The 18,052-nt window shown below is 38.0% G+C and overlaps 1 protein-coding gene across 2 annotated transcripts in view; it reads left to right on the forward strand.

Moving 5' to 3' along the window:
* Nucleotides 1-8,326, forward strand: part of FAM135B (family with sequence similarity 135 member B) — a 354,762-nt gene extending 346,436 nt beyond the window's left edge. For both annotated transcript variants that reach the window (XM_055126148.1, XM_055126147.1), the window contains exon 21: nt 1,417-8,326. In XM_055126148.1, the coding sequence (XP_054982123.1) occupies nt 1,417-1,622 (206 nt within the window). In that variant the 3' untranslated portion in view covers nt 1,623-8,326. The remainder of the gene's footprint in view (nt 1-1,416) is intronic.
* Nucleotides 8,327-18,052: the final 9,726 nt, after the last annotated feature.

Here is an 18,052-nt window from a genome sequence, read left to right on the forward strand (position 1 = left end):
CACCAGGAGTAATTCCTGAGTGCAGAGCCAGAAGTGACCCCTGAACATCACTGATGTGACCCCAAGTAAAATAAAATAATAAAAATATAAAAAAACAAACCAAAATAAAATAAAATAACAGCAAGTTTATCTTAAAAGGAGTTCTCATCATCCGAACTGGAAGAAACTTCAGCTTCATAAATACAGACCTGAATATTTAAAACAGATCTTTCAGTAACTCAGCTGACCATCTGCTAATATATTAAAATAAATAAATAAATATGCTATTCTAACCTCAGAAGTACCATACCATTCCAGAGGTATAAAGTAAAATATAATAAAATCGCCCTGATAAAAAGTGCTGCATAAAAGTAAACTAGTCTAGGAGAGGATGAAATATAAATCAGATATGAAGATTTTCAAGTTGCAGAAATGATCTTGAGTTTCTGATGATCTTTCCGATTTTTGTCTTTCTTCCTTTCTGCCCTTTGCTGAAAGACATAATCATCTAGAGTCCCTGCCCCTCACCTCCAGTTCTACAAATCTTCTGGTATACAGGCCCCAAAGCCAAAGTGGAATGTATAGAATCCAGGAGACCTTTTGGTGTCTTTCAAGCTGCCCTGGAGCCTCAGTGGTCCTAAAACTCTCTAAGTCATATTTGATGTTTTTATGAAGCCTATATGAAGTGCAGGCTTTAACAGGATCCCTGGCTGTTCCTAGTTTTTCCTGCACCCTGGCACAAAATACCTCCATAAAGTTGCCTGTTCCTTGATTGCAGAAGCAAGCAATTCTTATTAAGACTTCTGAGTTAAAGGAAGTCTCAACATGCTTGCCCCCACTACAAAAAAATGAAAATGACTGGGTGAGGTACAAAGACTCAAATCCTGGATGTCACTTATTACAGGTCTTTCCTTTCTGCAGCTTTGAGACCAGATCAGAAAGCCTAATAGTTCCATTTAATTGCTTTTCTGTTCATTTATTTTTCTCATCTGAATTTCGCTTCCAAGTTTAGAAATAAGATGTCTATTATGCCTTTGTTTTTAAATGAAGTAGGACTAAGAGAAAACATGAAGGATGTGGAGAAGTGTAGAAATTATGCTTGAGATAGATGAACGGAAACCAGACTGGTTTATGTGTGTTGGTAGAAGTGGTATCCACATAGTATAGATCATTATGGCATCTGCAGGAAAACTCAAAACAAAGCTACCAGCACCAACACCATCACCACTCCTCACTATTTCTTATCTAACTGAACAAAATAAAACTTCAGTTTCTTGTCTTCAGTTTCATTTTGCAAATGTCACGAAGATCTTGAAAATTGTTTTATAATTGGTGTGTCCAAGAATAGTAATCCCAAGCAAACCCAGGTTTCCCCCACCACTCTGGATTCTCTGCTATATTCTGCCTAACTTCACACTCTTTTATTCCTATTTGCAGGGCCGGTGTATGCAGAAATGATTGACAACCTTCTTCGTCCTCTGGTGGAAGCAAAGGACTGCACTTTAATCCGACACAATGTGTTCCATGCCTTGCCCAACACTGCCAACACCCTCATTGGCCGAGCAGCTCACATTGCAGTTCTGGATTCTGAACTCTTCCTAGAGAAGTTCTTCTTGGTGGCAGGACTCAACTACTTCAAATAGTGTCTTTGACAGTGTAGGATATGGTAGCTTGCTGGAAATGTTGAAGATCTATTGAGAGTCTTAGCTGGGTCATTCTTTTTAGACCTCAGCCATTCCAAGTTGGAGCTCAAAAAGGAAGGTCTAGAGGAATGGAACCAGACATTTGAGGTGCTTTTATTTTTGAAAATAGAGAAAGCTGTATCAATAGTGTAAAATATGACAAAGACTTTGCCTGACCTGTATAACTAGCTGGAGTCTCACTCTAGAAATTTTCTAAAAATAAAAAATATATATATACATATATATATATATATGTATACACATGAAGAATAGTTGGAGTCAGTGAGCCCGCAGTTTAAAACACTGGTTCACAGAAATTGCTCTAATTTTACTAGATTTGTTCAGTATGCGACTAGCTTATAGCTTTATCATTTTGATTAAATTAAGTGCACACAAGCATTTCAGATCTCAGGTTAATCTCTGTGCAGAAGTGGAACATATTTTGTGTAAATTAACCCTTAATATATTCTAATCTACCACCTGTTCAATACTATGTGATGCCCGTTCTCTCATTCCCTCCTCATGTTTTGTCAGTAAGGGACAAAGGAATGCTTTATAAATCCAAGTTTATTTTATAACAGCAATGGTCCAGGTGTTTAAAGTGCAGGGGGATAGAGGTGATGCTATTGGTAAATATGTTTATTATAAAGACAAATACCTATAGAAAGTATGTGGACTTCCTCCACCTACTATGTTAGACTTTTTCTATGCACAGACATAATTCACAAATTATTTTTCTGGTTGCTTAAATCTGCCTGTTGTAAGGAAACTTGACATAGACTAAACCTAGCAGAAGTGGAAATTGAGATTGAAGCGCATGTGTGAGGTGCTCCTGCTGACACACTTCCAAAGAAATGCTATGCTAGCATTTGATGCAATTGAAAACAAACAAACAAAAAAAACTCCACCATTAATATAGCCAGCTGCTCATCTCCATGGAAGGAGAATGGCATCTAAATGGAGGAATTCTTGATATAAAACAAAAACCTCAGGGGAGCTCTAAGAAGGGTGCTGGTTATCTTTCAATAGAAATGTCTTTTTTGCCTTAGGAAAATAAAGGGCTAGGAAAGGTCATAATTTATTTTTCAAAAATAGATAGCAAGAGCAGCTAGATTGAAGACTCTTGTGAAATAGTTATTGATAAATGACTCAATGGGGGTGGTTCAAAAAAGGCAGCTGGGATACAGAAGAGACCAGCAAGTCAATGAGGGTTGGGGGGAATCGCTTAGGAGGGTGATGTGTGCTGAAAGTAGATGAAGGCCCGAACATGATGGCTTCTCAGTATCTGTATTGTAAGCCATAATGCCCCAAAGTAGAGAGAGAGTAGAAAGTAAATTTCCTACCATAGAGACAGGGCATGGGTTTGTTGTGGGGGTGGCAGGAAGTGTACCGGGGACATAGGTCATGGAAAATGTACACTGGTGGAGGGATGCATGTTCTCTCATTTTATGACTAAAACTCAATCAGCAAACATTTGTAACTATATCTCACAGTGATTCAATTAAAAAAAAGATAATCAAAATGCTCTCAAAGATGTAGTACTGCGTAGGCTAGAGGAAAACTGAAGATTCACTTAGCTGGACTAAAGCGTTCGTGAATTATGACTTGGGTGGTGGGGTAGAGATGTAGTACAGCTGGTAAGACCCGTATTGTCCCTTGAGCATTGCCAGTTGTAACCCCTGATTCCAGAGTCAGGAATAAGATTGAGCACAGTCAGATGCTTCCCCTCGATAGTTCAAAAAAAAAACAATAAGACACTTGGTATGTCTAATACAAGAACTAGTCACTTGAAGGCCAAATATTCTATTTCTTCAGAATTGCCTTCTGACGTTTAGAAGCTCATCTTGAAGTGGATTCTTGGTCCTAGCACTTGTACTGTGATTCTGAGTGATCAATGGTAAGCACACCAAGAAAATACACAGGTTCATCTAAAAGAAATGTATGTCTCACATAATAATAATAATAAGACTTTGGAATCAAATGCAGGTCATGGGGCATAAGTGCAGATAGGGAGCCTGAGAGTGAGGTGACAAGAAATTCTTAAGAATAATAATAAAAAAAAAAACAGGTGAGATGAAGTTGAAGATTCTACAGAGTTCAATTTCCACTCATTAAATGTAGGATTTCTCTGTTGATCTTCTCCAAAATGTCATTGTATAACAGTGTTAACACCATGGATTGTAACTCCTCTAGTGACCATCGCCGTTCCTGGATCCTCTTGTACCACTGGTTACTCATGAACCATACCTATCTACTGTATGACTCAAGAAGAGTTTAATTCCTAGGAGTGCCAACCAGGATGCAGTATTCCTGTTCTAGACAACTGTCCATGCTCTGTGCAGGACCACACATTTATAGCCATGTCTCCTTCTCACCAAATAATAAACCCTGCATCTCCAATGAGCATTTTTAATTTTGTGTTTCAATTCCCATTAGAACATGTGTCATTGTCTGAATAGACTGCGTAGCCAGCACTTATGGAGCCAGGGAGAATTCAAACAACATTGTATTTTCCCATAACTATATGCCATTTTTAACTTCTATATGTTGTCTGGACATAGTGAGAACTAATGGCAATAAATGTCCAGCTACACAGTATACGTTTCTTTTTCATAGAGGTGTTCTGATGTCCTTGTAAACCCTCTCTGGCCTATGGACATCTATTAATGATTATGTAGAAAATACATCTTATATTGTAAATAAGGGTGTCAAGTGTTGCTATCATGCCTCATTTGAAAGGCTTTTTTATGTCTCTTTATATTGAAGTATAGATATCTAAATATATATATATATATAATATGTAATGTTAAATGGGGAAATTCTACTATGATTATAAAAAAGATAAAAATATGCCTGTCTAAGATAATGGTCTAGTATGTCTTCATTCTCTCAACACTTTTGGATTTTTGTCTTTGTTTTTTTTCCCACTATTTTCAGAACTAGCTAGAAATAAAACTTACTAATAGTGAAATTAATTGGAATTTCTTGTTCCCAAGTCAAACACATGCAATGAAGCAGGTGTGAAACTAAAGTTTTCTTGGACAAGAGAAAACCTCAATGACAGGTTAAAAGTACCTAGAGTACTATGGATACAGGAAAACTACAGAGAAATGGGCCTTTCATTTATTTCTATAGTCCAGAGATATTTATTGAACCATTTATTCCAGATGGGACAACTGGTATAAAATTCAAAACCCTTGTCCTTGAGAAACTCAAGGAACACAACCTTGTTAAATTAATGTGATGTAATGATATTGTATTTGAAGAGGTATGGATTGCACAACTTGAACCCCAGTCTTCATTATTCAGTGAAGTCTGAGAAAGATACCGTGAATGAAAGATCGAGAACTGAGTGATTTTTCCTTGCACATCCGATCACTCTCAGGTGCACTAATCAAGCCATAAATTTTATTTAAGCATTTTTTCATCAAATACTAAGGACTTATTCTGTGCAGAGATGTATTGATACACTTAAGGTTTATATTATCTAACAAAGAGCAAAATCAATCAGAGATATTTTAAAAAAATCACTAGGCACCATGGAAGTGGTAGGGATACTGTGGGTATCAGTGAAAGGACATCAATCTATGCTGATGATGGGTAGTATGTGGTCAACAAGAATTGACTGGAACCCTTGAAGCCCAGGTTCAAAGTCTGAATGCTATTTGTGCAGATTAGAGGGAATAGACCAGTTCAAAGACTCTAAGTAAGAGGGCGAAGAGATAGTAAAGTGGGTAGGACATTTGCCTTGCATGTGATCAACCTGGGTTCTAATGCTGGTGTACTATACGGTCTTACTAGCGCTGACAGCAGTGATCCCTAAGCGCAGCAGCTGATTTTGGTCCTAAAAACAGAAACAAAAACAATAAAAACAAACAGAAACGAACAAACAGGAAAAAGCTCCAGGTGAGTGAGAGTAAATCAAAATCTTTGGTATACTAGAAAAGCAGACGGAGACTATGCATGGGTACAAGTGACAAAGGGATTATGAAAACCAGTCACCGTGCAGATCTTTCTTATACATCGGGAACCAATTAATATTGTTTGTATTAGAAGGAAATTATCAGTGGAGAGGGCCATAGGTCAATTCCTTAGCCTTATGTTATTACATCTATCACTGGAATTAGTTCTGTATGACAATCTTTGACATTTCTCTCTAAGGAACCTATCAATATGTGTCTACTGGACTTCAAATCTAAAATAGATAAGTTCACAAAAGCAAGTCAAGTCAAGGAAGTAACACATTTTTTAAATTATCAGTACCATTTTTATTAATATTTTTATTGATCTTTTTCTCTATTTTTCTTCATTCTTTTTGTTTCATGCACAGAATCAATCAAATAGACTTACCATTTGGGTATTTGGAAAAATCACACAGGATGTTTAGGATACATTCCAAGTGATACGCTTAGCGAAGTCTTAAAGGCCTAACCAGTCTCAAGTATGTGATCCTATTCATGGCCAATCTTTCTGGGGATCCCTAGGGCCACTTGCTGATGCATGTGTTTCTGAATTAGTGAGAGGATATCATAGAGGTAGTTATCTTCCGGAAGTGCTCAGAGGGCCATGACATATCAGATATTAAACTAAGGGCCTCACACATGCAAGCCAAGTGTTTCAGCCTTTGGGATATCTCCCTGCCTCCCATTGGATACTACCAGTTTTTAAGGTAATGAATTTAAAAATAACTAACACATCACTTTCTGTTGTTCTTACATTGGAATGATTGATTCCTCACACTATACGGAATGGACCTACAATGTAAAACTATGAGCCTTCATGGAGAGATCTTTGAAAACTGATGAGTTCTTCTCTAGACCCATAATACTCCAAAGAAACTGATATTCTGATTACCCACTAAGTTTCTGAATTTGTGAGAGGACATCATACTGGTAGTTATCTGCAGAAAGAACAGTCACTCCTTCCCTGGAACATGCTTTAAAGCGATGAGGGACAAAATTTTCTTATCTATAAAATAGATTGTAATTGTCCACTTTGAAAAGCAGTTGTATAATATGGATTGAAGAAAAGCAGAGCCTATAATAGTGTCTGGATACAATAGGGATCTTAAATTTTTGGTGTTCTAGCTAAGGAATATTTTAAAGCAAATTTTTATGCAAAATTTTCTTTTCAATAATTTAGGAAATTTTCTAAAGTATTTTTTATGTTATTTAAGGGAGATTAACTTGTCTAAAACTCTTGACTTAATATTTCAGTATTTTGATCTGTTTGTTAGGATATCAAGAGCTCCCAAACTGAAAGTTCCAAGCTTCACCCAGTGCATGATTAGATGAACTATGTAATATAGCTATTTTACTTCTCACAGTATGGTGTAAAACACTATCGACAGTTAAGAGCAGGCTTAAATTTAACACATACATGCGAGTATCATTGCATACAATAAAGGTGTTTGAATTCTATAACTGTAACTCAGAATTTTATTATTGTATCACATTGTAAATGTATCTTGAAATGTCTTTTAGCCCAAGGTTAAACTTACCATGTATAGCAAAATCCCCTGCTTCATTCTTTTTCTCTAAAAATGTTTAATAAAATCCAGGAACACACATTAGAAAACCTATGCATATGCTTTTGCACCTCACTATGTCCCACAAACTGTCTTTGTATGTAACTTAATCTGGAGTTCTTTGATGTTGTTTTGTTACAATTTTTCTACAACTTTGACTTGAGTGCATTTTTAAAACATATTATTTAGACTGTCAGGTTCCATGTTAAGCCCTGATGGTTGCATACATTAGTCAGAAGGATCCTCATCCTTAAAGAACATAAATATAGCGTAGGATATGGGCTCCCACATAAATAGTACAATATCTACAAAGATAGACTTGTGAACAAGGTATTTGTAAGACACTGAAAATTTCACTATCCCAGCACTTGTTAGACTAAACCACAGTTTGATCAGAGAATCTCAGAATCCTATCAGTTGGGAAGAAGAGCAACCCAGTTAACATGTCACAGGAATACAAGCTGTGACAGTGTAAAGGTGTCACAATGTCTTGTGACTGCAAGTCCCTCATCAGTATAGGGTAGGAAGTTTTCAAAAGGAAAGACTATATGATGCTTTTGATTGTTCATACTATGAAAAAGCACCACCCTTTCACAGGCATATCACCTATCTGTAAAACTAAGTTTTGGATAATACCCACAATTAGTTTTTGTATTCTTTTAAAATTAGTAGATGATAAAAAATCATTAATACATAAAAGTTACACCAACAATATCCATGTTTTACCACACTCAGGTTTGTCAGAGAGAATTCAGTCTTTAGGTTGCATTTATCACATACCACTGAGCTCTGAGCTTTATTTAATTTATTTTTTAAATGTGACCCACTGTATTGTAGTAGGTAAAGAGAGGAGGGTCTTTGGCATGATCCCCTTCTCTGAAAAGAACCTGAATGTATAGCTTGATACCACTGTGAATCTCTAATGTGTATTATTTCTGGTTACATTATCTGTATACAATAACTACAAACTCCTGCATACCCTTACCAATTGTCTGTAACAACATTACTAGTATAACAAAGTCATTAGTGCCAATATAATTCTACTATTTTTCTACATTTGCTTTCTGGTTGGCATTTTGTGTAGCTTGTGTTGTATATAAATTATAACAATAATAAAAATTATATGACCTTTTTGGGACCAGGAATTATTTATGGATTATTCAGTAGCCACTCATCAGAAATTCATTTAAGAACGATGATGTCTATATTTGTTCTGAGAACTCTGTTGTGATTGTAATTCATAAGATATAAAATTCAGGAAATGTCTAAGCTATCCCAGGTGGCTGAACTCTATGAGGGAACTCTAAGCTTGATACTAGGATGATTATATCAGGGAACGGGATGTGCCATTGAGTGCAGAGAAGATGTGGTTCTTCATGCCTCAGTTAATATACTCCCAATTACTTAAACAGCTAGTACTGTAGCTTCTCATTCCAAATGCCTCTGTGGGTGCTATTTTTGATCTCTAGGAGAAGGTTAGTTGAGTATGTCTGCAGTATTCAAAGTTGCATGTTATGGGGTTGTGTATTCATTGTTTTCTCTATTAACAGATTGGTTGTAATGAGGGCTAACTAATCCCACTGTTTATTTCTAATATCAACTTTCCATAGACATAATCTTTGCTTAAAAAAATATTCCAGGAGGAGAATTGTGTAGATAGCATGGCATTATGTCTACACCACTGAACCTTAATACCACTAGCCATAGTTTCTAGGGAAAAGGATGATTAAGAGTCAAAAACAATATTGAGGATTGGTCAGCGACCTCTGATAGAAGAAAAGAAGAAAATTAGCTAGTCAACAAGAATATGTCAAAAATGAGGCAAAGATAATATAGTGAGCGTCAAGCTTTTGAGTAGGTAGAAGAGAAAGAGGCTTAGAATATACATGCTGTTTTGTCATGGAAAAGTGAGAGTGAGATTGATTGAAGAGGAGGAAACAGTGTAACTAAATTCCTAGAATTGTTAAATTCTTAGTTCAAGTTTCTGTGAGATCACAGGAAGTCAGCGCTGTGTCTCAGCATAAGACAGCAGGCATTCTGCTTTCAAATCAGGTTCAGGGATCTGGAGCAAGGGAGTACAAAATTGTGAATCTCAGAATGAAAACTGTTGAAGCTATTAGTTTGAACAGGATCTAAAATTATTTTATTTGAGGACTGAAATGGTACTAGAGCAGGTAGGCATTTGCCTTCTACACAGCGGACCTGAGTTTGATCCCCAGCACCACACCTGGTCCCCTGACTGCCTCTCCCCCAAAAGCGATCCCTGAGCACGGAGCCAGGAATTAGCCCTGGCTAACTCCAGGTGTGGTGCAGAAAACAAAACTAAACTAAATTTTTGGTGAACGAGTGAATGGATCATTGACTCATCCTAGTGGCTGAATGGATATTGGTTTATGCGATTCTTAGCTGGAATGTCTTCTGCTATAACGTCACTTTTCTGAGCCGTTCTTTACCAGTTGTGTTCAAGTGGATCAGTCCTCTGAAGTGCCCCATTAGGGTCTCCTCTGCTGGAGAAGCAGGCGATGCTGAGTTTGTAGGATAGACTTCTTTCTGACTTGCTTGTAGTGAGTAAGCAGTAGAGAAAAGCTACAGAAGGTTTCCAAAGCCCGCCAACCTACAGAGCTGGGACGGAAGCTCCTGTTTCCAAGAGTTTGCTTAAAATCTGAGCAAGAAAAATAAAAGGTGGAATTTGTTTCTGGAAGTAAGAGAAGAACAAATTCCAGTTCAATTCAGAAGTGCCAGGAGTCAGAAAAAAATACAATGTACAGGGAAATTTAACTTGCATGCCCCAGACCTGGGTTGATCCCTGAGCATCACCATGAGTGATCCCAGAATGGAGAGGCAGAAATAAGCCCTAAGCACTGCTAAAGGTGCACCCTCCAAATAAAAGGAGCACTTAATCACATCACTATATTTTACTGCATAACTGTCTGTTTTCAGTACATATGGGTTGTTTTTTTTTCATTTTATTTATTTTTTTTAATTTATTTTATTGAATCACCAAGTGGAAAGTTACAAAGTTCTCAGGCTTATATCTCAGTTACACAATGCTCAAACACCCATCCCTTCACCAGTGCCCATATTCCACCACCAATAAAAACAAAAACAAAAGCAAAAACAAAACAAACAAACAACAAAAAAAAAGTATACGCCCCACCCCTCACCCCCCAACCCACCCCGTACGTGAGTGATAATTTCACTTCCTTTTCTCTTTACCTTGATTACATTCCAGATTTCAACACATAGCTCACTATTGTTGTTAGAGTTTCAAAACAGACTCACTATTTTTTTTGGAATTTATCCCCTAAGAATACAGCTCTATTAACAAGGAAATATTTGATAATAAGTTTTCCACTGATGAGAATGAAGAGATAAAATGTCGCGCGGCCGCTACCGCGGTTTACAATTTCTGTATTATAGTAATTAAGTCCGAGAAGATTTAAGTTTGAAAATGAATCATTTCCCTTCCTGGAACAGCATGTAGCCAAAGTTAGTTCACAGTCTCCATACATGGGTGCAAGCACTTGCTGGAACCCCTATTCCTAAAGCTGTCTCTGGTTCCCGCTTGTTCCACATCCACCGGCTCTGCAGAGGCATGGGCACCCGGGCCGAAAACCCGGCCGGCCGGAGTCGAGCACCGGCCCCGGCTGGGGCTGGCCCTGTATCCCGCGGCTGTTTCAAGTTCAAAGCACACATTTTTTTTTTTTTTTTCGCGCCACAAGTTCATACCTTCTCAATGGACCCACAAAATGTCGGACACCACGCCTTCTCCCGGAGGGGAGAGAGACCAAGAAGGAAGATTATTTCCTCTGTTAGCCGGCGTGGGGCAAAAGCTTAGTTCACAGTCTCCATACATGGGTGCGGGTGCAAGCACTTGCTGGAACCCCAATTCCTAAAGCTGTCTCTGGTTTCCGCTCGTTCCACATCCACCGGCTCTGCAGAGGCATGGGCACCCGGGCCGAAAACCCGGCCGGCCGGAGCCAAGCACCGGCCCTGGCTCAGTACATATGGGTTGTAACCTTTCATTATTTGATTGTTAAAGGATATAATACTGTTCATCACACTGCTTAAAATATAAAGTGGCAATGTATTCATCAAATGACATATAAGTCCACGTATTTCTTGCAATCCACTGTCAGATGTGAACCTCGAAACCTTAGTTCTTGTGTGTTGTCAGTGTATATGAATAGAACCTTTCAAGACCAATTCCACTGTTTCTGCAGCCAGTGAAATGGGTGGTTGTACTGTTAGAAATAGTAAGAGCCCATCCTTGAAACTGCTATGGGTGTGGGTAATTAAGAGTTAGAACCTTATGTCACATGAAGCAGTTATCAAAAGGTTCACAAAGACATAGAGAGTGAGTGCATACATGGATCTAAAGATGAGGCTCTATGTCATGACAAAGTAAACGATATCATATGCATGATGATAAGAACAGTAGATCATACAAAAAAACAAGGGTAGCAGTGAAGAATCTTTGGACACCAAATATTTAATTTGGTAAGTCATACTTCACAATATTGCAGTAAACTTTCTCCAGGATGATATTTCAACTCTAATGAAAAAGATCAGTTTGCTTTCCTTTTAAGTATCAAAAGTCATTTGCTACACTGTCATAAAGAAAAGAAATGTATTGATTTGAAAAAAATATTTATTAATGGTCATAGCCAACTATTTTTTGGCAAAAATATGTTGATAAAAAATCTCTGACTATTATGATGTAACATAGAGTATTCTGTATATGGGAGAAATGATGGGAAAAATCAATGTGAGAAGAAATGCTCTCTTTAATGGCTCTGGCATATTCAGTTATTAGCCAAAAAAGTTGTTTTCATAGAGAGATGCCCAGATTCCCATATCAAAGAAGCTCATGAAGCCTTCAGAGCAAAGGAGTCATTAGAAAGCTGCTGGGAACACTTCAGTCCTCATTTTACAATATTTATTGAACATACAATGATTCATTTTCTTTTTTAAGAACCTGAAATAACTCTCCAAACAGATAAGACCTCTGTTTTAATGAAGCTTCCACCTAATGAGAGAATCATGCAGCTTCAATAAAACATAATCTATGAGGAAAGAGAACACTTGTTTATTACAACCTTCCTCACAAAGTTTTCCCTATGGCCCAGAGTTGGAAACAATTCCATTATATCCACTACTTAGAGTTTTCTATCCTTCTTTGAGTCACACTTTATATGAAACATTTACCCACTTATGATAAAATTTATAGTATTTACTAATATTATTGATGCCTCTTTGTTATTTGACAATTTCCCCACCCCCATCATATTGGAATCTTCTGGAAAGAATGATTATCATATATTGTAAGTAAAAATAAAGACACTTTCTTATCTGTAGGATAGCAGCCATAGCTCTGTAAATGTTGGATCCTTCACAGGATTGCAGAAAAACAAATTAATTGGTTTTAATCCTATGCCCTTAACCTGATTCCCTTGTTGTTTTCCCTCTGAGGTCCCTGCTGATCTGTATTCAGATAAGGAGCTAAGACTGTCTAGTCCTAAGTCACCCAATGCTCCAGAGGAGGCATGGGGTTGCAGGACGAGAATCCTTCCTTCCAGCCATTCTCTGGGGCTCATTAGGCAAAATATCTTCTATGAAACATTTCCACGTGTCTCCTTCCTGAACCTCAGCATCTAAAAGTAACTTGTAAATGAGAAAGTATAAATGTCCTTCACTGAGAGCCAAAGAAAAATAATACAGTGAGTTGGGTACTTGCCTCATATTAGGTTGACCCAGATTAAGTCTCGAGCATCCCCAAGTCCATCAAAGTCAATTCCTGAGTGCACAACGAGGAGTAAGTCTTGAGTACTGTTGGGTGTGGTACAAAAGCAAACAAAGAAATTCTTTATTTGTACAAATTTAAATTAAGACAAAGTAATTTTATCACCAAGTGGAGCCCCTTCATTCCTACTCTCACATTCTTATAGCCAGATAAAGTATGGTTCCTTCAATGTCCCTCTGTCAAGACAGATGGACAGAAGCAATAAATGTCATGGAGTTGAAATTTCTATGCTTCTTTGTTATTCTGACCTGATGAATATTCCCTTAAAACAAAGGGAAGGCAAGCATATATTCAAGGGACTTTCCTATCTCTGTGACCAGAAAAATAATAAAAGTTGTTTTTTACACAGGCGTGCACAGCGTGGAATGAACCCTCACTCCACAATAATGCCGACAACTGCAAGGGCAATAGAGATAGTACAAGGAGAGGTTAAGGCACTTCCTTTACTGGAGTCCAGTCTGGTTTAATTCAAAGAATTGTATATGGTACCTAAAGTACTTGCAGGAATGATTCCTGGGCACAGCTGGTTGTGGTCCAATGTGAAAAAAGTTGAAAAAAAATAAGATACAACTTCAAATAGTTGCAATCATATATATGAGATACATCTCAAATAAAATGACGTGTTTCTTTGGGGGGGCACACCTGTCAGTGCTCAGGGTTGACTCCTTGCTCTGTGCTCAGGGATCACTTCTGGCAGGCCTTTGGGGACTATATGGGATGCCAGTTATTGAACCTTTGGCCATATTTAAGTTAAGTATCCTACTAGCTATGATAACTCTGGCACCCTCAACAACCATATCTTTATTAAATTGTAAATAGGTATCTAGTGCATTGTTTAGTAGAATGATATTCCTTGTCTATATTAGTTTTACTTCTTCTGTACTTCTTTATAGAATGCCATTTCTGTCGATAAGAATTCTGGAATTCTTCCTTATTCTGCTTCTAGTGTTTACCATTAGAGTGAATGGAATCATCATCATAAACTTACACGTTTAATCTCAAACTCAGGCATAATCTTTCACATTTCTCTAGCTCACTGTTCCCTGGTCATCACTTTATAAATTACTGATGATAGTTCCACCAAAAAATCTCCCAAAGGTAACCACTTCACAACCTTTTCATGAGTCCTCTCTAGTTCAGACTAGCATGACTTTAAAAACGACGCCTTCTTCAATTCCCCCACCTTTCCCGCTGAAATTCCAAAACATTGTCTATTCTCCCAAAGTAATTTCAAGTCGTGCCACTTCAACTTTCTCCTTCTTAAGAGTTTGTTTGATTTTTACCATTCAGCTAGAGTAATGTCCTTCATACTGGGTTTATGGGTCTCTGTAATGTGGTCCTTAGGCAATGCTTTGATATTTGGGGGCTCAATTTTATCCTTCCACTTTATGCTGCAGCAACTTAGAAAACACTGAAGCCATTTCTAACCTTTTTAAATTATTATTTTTTAAAAAATTTTGAGCCATTGTGAGTTATAGTGTTACAAAGCTGATCATGGTTTCATTCATACAGTGTTCCAACACCCATCCCTCCGCCAGCCACTGTACATTTCCCATCACCAATGTCCCCGGTTTCCCTCCCACCACCCTTCCCCTAGCCTCTCTCTATAGCAAGCACTGTCCTTCCTTGTCTCTCTATCTCTGTCTTTCTCTACCCTTCACGCTTTATAGTTTGCAATGCAGATACTCATGTTTGTTCCTTTAACTGTTGGAAATGATCATTCTGGCTAAGAACTGAGTGCTGAAAACAGGTAAAGGATCAAACATTTCTAATTTTAGATGGCAACTCCCTTGGCCATTCAGATTTTCCCCTGGAATGTGCTGTATGCCAGTCTCTGCAACTATATTTGTCCACAAGAGGGCAGAGTTCACTGATTCATTTTATTTATTATTTTTTTTTCAAAGGGCTGGGCACAAAACCTAAACAATACAAGACAGCATTTAGTACACAAAGAAGAATACAGATCGGGTTTTCAATATCCATGAAATAAATTGTTTAATATAAGTTGACATCCTGCCTGCCAGCGCTTGAAAACCTATCCAAACCAACCTATTCAAACCTATTCAAAACCAAAAATGAACATTTTCTGTTTAATATTTTTTTTTTTACAAATTGCTGTCATAGCAGCAAAATATAAAAGTATCTTATTTCCTAGTCAAATTGTTCTTAAGTGTGGTTGTCTATTAATATTATCCTGGAACTTTAAGAAAATCTTAATAAATTTTCCTCTCCCTAAATCATTAGGATGATGCATATTTGCTCTTGAGATGGTTTCCCAAGAGGTTTTCTGGGTGACCTGGGTACAACTCCCAGGGATGTTTGGTTGACCACCAAAAAGCTCATTGCAAGAACCCATGGACGTAAAGTTCCTCTGTCCTGGCAGAGAAGAGTGTAAAATAACAGTTTTTATTCTATATCATTGCTAAGTCACACTACATTTTACAGGTTTCACATAACTCAAACTCCCAACAGGTTTGACCTTGAGCAAGGCTACCAAAATATTTATCTTTCCATAGCCTAGTCCATATGTCCCTCTGTGGAATTACACCTTCAATTTTAAATTTTATTTCATGTCTATTTATTTTTGGTTCAGGGGAACACCTGAAAATGCTCAGTTCCCCCTGACTCCATGTCCAGAGATCAATCCTGGTGGTGGTTCGGAATTGGAGGGTAATTTAGATCCTGGGAATGCAATCAGGGTCAGCTGTTTACAAAGCTAGCACTCTACCTGCTGTTCTGGCCTCTATATCCCTTTTTCTTATAAATCCTTATATAGTGCTGCATTGGGCTGGAGCAATAGCACAGTGGTAGGGCATTCACCTTTCATGCGGCTGACCCATGTTCAGTTCCTCTGCCGCTCTCAAAGAGCCTGGCAAGCTACCGAGAGTATCGCGCCCACACGACAGAGCCTGGCAAGCTACCTGTGGTGTATTCGATATACCAAAAACCAGTAACAGTAAGTCTCACAATGAGAGATGTTACTGGTGCCCGCTCAAACAAATCGATGAGCAATGGGATGACAGTGACAGCAGTGCTGCATTAATATTTTAACAGACCCAACTTACATCTCTAATAGAGAGTAGTTAGCAGTTTATACAATCCAGGAGGGTTTTGTTTCTTCCTTGGTGTTAAGGAGCATCTTGAAGATCTGTTAAAAAGAGTGCTGAAGAATAGCTAATGAGCTACCACTTGTTAATGAGCTAAACTGACTGTTGAACCCATAATCCCCATATCATCCTATCACATGGTGAGAATCCAGCTGATTTCTTTTCAGTTCCTAATTACTGACATACGTATTATGAAATTCCTCAGCATCGGATAGTGTAAATGGTGTGTGGGGGTCATTCAAACAATATTGAGCTCTATCTTGACAAACCAGAGAGCTAGAAACAATAATTCAAGGGGTGGTAAGTTATAGAGAGGTTTCATCAAAACAAAATATAAATATCAAACATCATTCTAAATTAACAAGGGTCAGGAGGTGGAGCCATAGCACAGCAGGTAGGGTATTTGCCTTGCACTCAGCCGACCTGTGTTCCATTCCTCTGTCCCTCTCAGAGATCCCAGCAAGCTACGGAGACTATCCCGCCCGCACGGCAGAGCCTGGCAAGCTACCCGTGGCGTATTCGATAAGCTAAAAACAGTAACAACAAGTCTCACAATGGAGATGTTACTGGTGCCTGCTCGAGCAAATCAATGAACAGTTTGAAGACAGTGCTACAGTGCTAAAGGAGGTAGAAGACTCTCCAGACAAGGAGGATCATTTTGAGGAGGTGATGCTGGAGTGTTGAATGATGTCTATTCTTTGTTCTCATTTGAGCAAAGAGGGAAAAAGACATTCAAGGAAGAAGAAATAGCTCATGAAAGACTCTGGGGGGTACTAACTGTATTACATTTTACTTTACCCACTTGTTTGGTATCCATTTATTTAGCCCAGAAGATGCAATGTTGAATAATATAGAAAAAAATTCTGGTCCATTTTTTTAATTATCCTATTGGTTTTCATATCTCTACTGTTTTAGGAATCATGGATATATCAAAGGTCTTTAAAATGTGAGAGGGTGGGGGCAATTAAATGGGGTTGATATATCAAAAGCCAGATTATATGAAAATTTGAGTGACAGCTAGGGAGTTTTGATGCCAGTTAGAAATGAAGCTGCTAAACCACAGTGCTATTGACATCGGATTGAATAATTTCTTGCTGTGAAAACTGTCCAAGCTTGCAGCTTTCCACTGCAAATTTTTAGCAGCATTTCTGACCTCTGTCAACTAAATGCCAATCACACATTCCTCTGATTATGACAAGCAAAACTATCTATAAATGTTGCTGAATATCATTAAGAGAAGCAATTCTAAGGGTTGGCCCCAAATCTTGTATTAAACACATCCCCCACACACACAAGTATGCAATTTTTCACCTGTGCCCCTTTGTGATAAGAACCCCAGGGCCCCACAGGAAATCATACGCCCCCTGGCTAAAAAACACTGACATCAGGACAAAATTGTATCCAACTGATAAAACTGTTATACAGTGAGGGGTTTTAACAAGTGCAAGAACAATGATGTTTACTACATAGGATTATGCTATACCACTCCATAAAAATACCAATACCCTTCTTAGCAAACAGCTACATTTGTCACACAAATAATTACAAATGTTCTATATATGCTTTTGGGGAAAGACATCATTTCTCTTATATTTCCCACATTTGCCATAGTTAGCACAGGCCTCTCAGAAGCAAACATCTTCAGACTCAATTTCTGTTGATTCTTAGAAAGTGATGCATTTTGTTGAGATATGAGATGGTGTGGGTAAGATGATGTAGGGGCCGTGGCCAAAATCACATCTGACCTAACAGAAGAGATGCAAGTCCTTACATTTATGTCAGAAAGCACTGTTTTTCGCTGTCTTTGGAAGGTGTTTCACAGATGTTCCAAAGGCAAACAGAATATATAAGAGAAAAATGAAAAGCAGAAACACTTTACAGATGCATTTTATAGAACTTCCAAGACTTAATGCCCATTACAGTGTTCTCAGAGGTCCATAAAAGCTATAGCAAT

The sequence above is a fragment of the Sorex araneus genome, chromosome 2 (genome assembly GCF_027595985.1).
Source record: "Sorex araneus isolate mSorAra2 chromosome 2, mSorAra2.pri, whole genome shotgun sequence".
Taxonomy (NCBI): domain Eukaryota; kingdom Metazoa; phylum Chordata; class Mammalia; order Eulipotyphla; family Soricidae; genus Sorex; species Sorex araneus.